The sequence below is a fragment of the Electrona antarctica genome (genome assembly GCF_951216825.1).
Source record: "Electrona antarctica genome assembly, contig: scaffold_131, whole genome shotgun sequence".
NCBI classification, from domain to species: Eukaryota; Metazoa; Chordata; class Actinopteri; order Myctophiformes; family Myctophidae; genus Electrona; species Electrona antarctica.
The window spans coordinates 177,501-182,500 of NW_027637453.1; the positions used below are offsets into that span (position 1 = coordinate 177,501).

Here is a 5,000-nt window from a genome sequence, read left to right on the forward strand (position 1 = left end):
GCCTTTACTGCATGTAACCCCCCCCCCCCCCCCCCCCCCCCCCCATCTCTCTCCCCCATTTCCTGTCAGCCTACTGTCTATCACTCTATAAAAAATATAAAATAAAGGCGAAAGCCGCAATTAAAGAAAATACAAAATTACAGAGTCACAGACGCGATGAATTTTCACTGGGTCCTACATGTTCACTAATGTATGTCTCTCTCTCTTTCTCTCTCCCCCCCCCCCCTCTCTCTCTCTCTCTCTCCCCCCCCTCTCTCTCGCTCTCTCTCTCTCTCTCCCCCCACCCCCCCCACTCTTCCCCCACCCCTCTCTCTCTCTCCCCCCCCTCTCTCTCTCTGTATAGTTTTGACGTGGAGAATGGCCTGTCGGTGGGCCGCAGCCCCCTGGACCCCCTGGCCAGCCCCGTGGGGTCGGGGCTGGTGCTCCACTCTAACTTCACCCCTCACAGCCAGCGGAGGGAGTCCTTCCTGTACCGCTCCGACTCCGACTTCGAGCTGTCGCCCAAAAACATGTCCCGACACTCCAGCGACCTGTGAGTCCCTAATGTATAATATGTCACTGATATTTCCATAAAGAAACCGGTACACATGAATGGGCACTAGGGGGTGTACACAATTCAGAGTTTCAAAGTATTATAATCTTGTATTCGAATACGGAGCCAGCGATGAAGCGTTGCAATGGAACACCATGTACTGACTCAACACAACTCAGTTAGGGCAGTCTTATGCGTGTCTTAAGTACCAGGTCTTATGACTTAACTTAAGACCTGGAGGCGTGGTCAATGCTGTTTGGCCACTCAGACCCTTCTCCCAGTCCACAAGTCACAGGTCAAATGTCAGTAAAGACAGAAAACAGCTTCTCATAGTTTAGTTTCCCAGTGATTTGATCTCCTTAAATGTGTAACTTAGTGTATTCCACATGTCCTCAACAGGGACACTGCAGCATTCATGTCCTCGACAGGGACACTGCAGCATGTCCTCGACAGGGACACTGCAGCATTCATGTCCTCGACAGGGACACTGCAGCATGTCCTCGACAGGGACACTGCAGCATTCATGTGCTCGACAGGGAAACTGATGTCCTCGACAGGGACACTGCAGCATTCATGTCCTCGACAGGGACACTGCAGCATGTCCTCGACAGGGACACTGCAGCATTCATGTCCTCGACAGGGACACTGCAGCATGTCCTCGACAGGGACACTGCAGCATTCATGTCCTCGACAGGGACACTGCAGCATGTCCTCGACAGGGACACTGCAGCATTCATGTCCTCGACAGGGAAACTGATGTCCTCGACAGGGACACTGCAGCATTCATGTCCTCGACAGGGACACTGATGTCCTCGACAGGGACACTGCAGCATTCATGTCCTCGACAGGGACACTGATGTCCTCGACAGGGACACTGATGTCCTCGACAGGGACACTGATGTCCTCGACAGGGACACTGCAGCATTCATGTCCTCGACAGGGACACTGATGTCCTCGACAGGGACACTGATGTCCTCGACAGGGACACTGATGTCCTCGACAGGGACACTGCAGCATTCATGTCCTCGACAGGGACACTGATGTCCTCGACAGGGACACTGCAGCATTCATGTCCTCGACAGGGAAACTCCTAGTCCTACTGAGTCTCTGGTCATCCATCCATGGTTTGAGTCTCCTAGTCCTACTGAGTCTCTGGTCATCCATCCATGGTTTGAGTCTCCTAGTCCTACTGAGTCTCTGGTCATCCATCCATGGTTTGAGTCTCCTAGTCCTACTGAGTCTCTGGTCATTCATCCATGGTTTGAGTCTCCTAGTCCTACTGAGTCTCTGGTCATCCATCCATGGTTTGAGTCTCCTAGTCCTACTGAGTCTCTGGTCATCCATCCATGGTTTGAGTCTCCTAGTCCTACTGAGCCCGACCACCTGCTCATCCGATTATTGTCTTATGCGACAAATCTCCATTCATTCAGGTTTTTTAGGGCGTGTCATTCATTGATAGAAAATAGTTATTTTTGGAAGTGGGTGAACTGCTCCTTTAAAGTTATATTCAGTGATTTCACTTAATTCAAATATCACTTATTTTTTCTTATTTTTTGGATAATCCTCCCTACTATAAAGTGTGCTGACCATATAAGGAGTTCCTCCCTGTCCCCAGTTAACCCCTGGGGTAAAAAAACCCTAGTTTCGGTTTGGGCTTTGGGTGGCAAAGCCTTCATCCAATCAGGATGAGAGGGGCCTTCCTCCAATCATGATCGAGTGGGGCGGGCCTTGGTGCACGTGCTGTTGGTCTGTTGTACTTCCCCCACTGTAGAGCGTGTGCATGTGCACATCTTGTTACCGGGTGGACCAGGTTTTTTTCCAAATCACTGAATGCTCCTTTAAGGTTTAGACCCCTCCCCCACACCCTCGGCACAATAACACCCTCCTGAAATGACCCCCCTCCCCCCCCCCTCAATCCCCTCCCCCTGAAACCACATAACACACCCCCTCAAGCAGTCCCCGTCTCCACTGGTCTGTCCACTGGACTGTCCACAGACCAGTGGACAGACCAGTGGACAGACCAGTGGACAGTCCACTGGTCTGTCCACTGGACAGTCCACTGGTCTGTCCACTGGACTGTCCACTGGTCTGTCCACTGGATGCTGATCACATGACTGCTTGTTTCTTTCTGTCTGTCTGTCTGTCTGTCTGTCTGTCTGTCTGTCTGTATGTCCGTCCAGACATGGAGAAGACATGATCGTGACTCCATTTGCACAGGTCAGTGTTACTGTGGTCCTTTTGCACCAAGTGTTGGACTGTTGCGGTTTTTACATTTATGTCTAATAAACTGTTCAATCAATTAATCAATTGCTTATTCTGTAGGTTATTATGACAATTATGTATTGATTATACTGTAGGTCCTTGTATAAATAATCAGTAGTATTTCTACTCTAGGTTCTTGTATGATAATAAGTATAGTATTTCTACTCTAGGTTATTGTATAATAAGTATAGTATTTCTACTCTAGGTTCTCGCCAGTCTGCGGACAGTAAGGAGTAACGTAGCTGCGTTGACTCATCTACAAGATCGCGTCGGCAACAAGTAAGAATCTATATCACACCTTCATTACGTTCATCATTAACTGTTTCTGTGCCGCTAGGTGGCAGCATAATCACACCTAAGGAACGCCACCCGTCCGCTCCTCGTTTCCTTCCCGGGTTATTCAGGAAGGTGGGGGCTTTTATTGTGAGCACTGATCAGTCTCATGAGCTCAGAGCCCTTAGCTATCATTACAACTAGTTACTCCGCGATGCGCTACAAACTCACAAAGGATTTACGATCGTCAGGCTCACCATGGAGAGCTCTCGGAGCTTTAGAGTTACAGCGCTTTGAAAATCCTGTTATAATGGAGGCTCGACGGAGCTGCATTTAAACATCCCATAGCTGGTGAGGACGGAGGCTCTCCATACGAACCGGAGCAATGCTAAAAGGTGAATTGACGGTCGCTGCTTTCATATATGGAGTAAACGGTTGTCTATGAACATACGCGTAGATAGCACCAGTAGGTACCGTTAGCCTAGCTACATTTATAAACGTAGATATCAGCGAAAGAGTTAACAAGTAAGAGGATAAAAGACAATGGGTCAATGTATCCATATGACATCTTCGTTAGTTTAATCATAAGCATAAAACAAACTGCCCTTATGAATGTGTATCAGAGTGGCTCAGAGCCTCGGCCGGGTGGCCTCAAACGTCTAATATCCCCCCCGAGTCACAGGGATATCCCTTTGGTCTAGTGGTTGAAATGTTAACGAGTCACAGGGATATCCCTTTGGCTTAGTGGTTAAGATGTTGGCTTTCCACGTGGGAGACCCGGGTTCGATTCCTGGGTGTTACATATGTATTGTGTGGGTTAATTGTCCTGCCTGTCTGCCTGTCTGCCTGTCTGCCTGTCTGCCTGTCTGCCTGTCTGTCTGCCTGTCTGCCTGTCTGCCTGTCTGCCTGTCTGCCTGTCTGCCTGCCTGTCTGCCTGTCTGCCTGCCTGTCTGCCTGCCTGTCTGCCTGCCTGTCTGCCTGCCTGTCTGTCTGTCTGTCTGTCTGTCTGTCTGTCTGTCTGTCTGCCTGTCTGTCTGCCTGTCTGTCTGCCTGTCTGTCTGCCTGTCTGCCTGTCTGCCTGTCTGCCTGTCTGTCTGCCTGTCTGTCTGTCTGTCTGTCTGTCTGTCTGTCTGTCTGTCTGTCTGTCTGTCTGTCTGTCTGTCTGTCTGTATGTCTGTCTGCCTGCCTGTCTGCCTGTCTGTCTGTCTGTCTGCCTGTCTGCCTGTCTGTCTGCCTGTCTGCCTGTCTGCCTGTCTGCCTGCTCTAACGGTTGTGTGTCTCTCCAGGCGTCCTCCAGGCAGTAACCAGCCATCTATGTGTAAATCATGTACATCAGGTCAGTCTCATTAGTTTAATTCAGACCACCTGATGAAATTAAATGAAATTAAATTAAATGATTACTATATTTACCCAGGGTATCTGGGCTAAGCTCAAGAACTTGTTTCCAGCCAGGCCCTGCTCATAGAACATTTCATCGACCTTCCGGTATCAAGACCGCTCCGCAATCCGTTCGGCCACCGCTATATCACCCAATGACTGAATTAAAATGTATTAGTTTAATTCAGACCACCTGATATCACCCAATGACTGAATTAAAATGTATTAGTTTAATTCAGACCACCTGATATCACCCAATGACTGAATTAAAATACATTAGTTTAATTCAGACCACCTGATATCACCCAATGACTGAATTAAAATGTATTAGTTTAATTCAGACCACATGATATCACACTGAATTTAAATGTATTAGTTTAAGTCAGACCACTTCACCCAACACGTGAATTTAAATATATTATGGACAAATAATTGTACACTCTCAGAGTAAAATTAACATGGACAAATTGGGGGTCCCAGAGATAGAAATGCCATTAAATGGGGGTCCGTAGACTAAAGCATGTCAAACAGGGGGTTTAGAATCACTGCTAGAACC

At 48.4% G+C, this 5,000-nt stretch overlaps 1 protein-coding gene across 2 annotated transcripts in view; it reads left to right on the top strand.

The window, feature by feature from the left end:
* Window positions 1-5,000, top strand: part of LOC306918922 (3',5'-cyclic-AMP phosphodiesterase 4C-like) — an 88,368-nt gene that overhangs the window by 39,439 nt on the left and 43,929 nt on the right. For both annotated transcript variants that reach the window (XR_013789438.1, XM_079531760.1), the window contains exons 2-5: window positions 344-532; window positions 2,713-2,749; window positions 3,000-3,073; window positions 4,354-4,403. Coding sequence is in view for 1 of the 2 variants with exons in the window: in XM_079531760.1 (XP_079387886.1) it covers window positions 344-532; window positions 2,713-2,749; window positions 3,000-3,073; window positions 4,354-4,403 (350 nt within the window). In the remaining variant the exon portion in view is untranslated. The remainder of the gene's footprint in view (window positions 1-343; window positions 533-2,712; window positions 2,750-2,999; window positions 3,074-4,353; window positions 4,404-5,000) is intronic.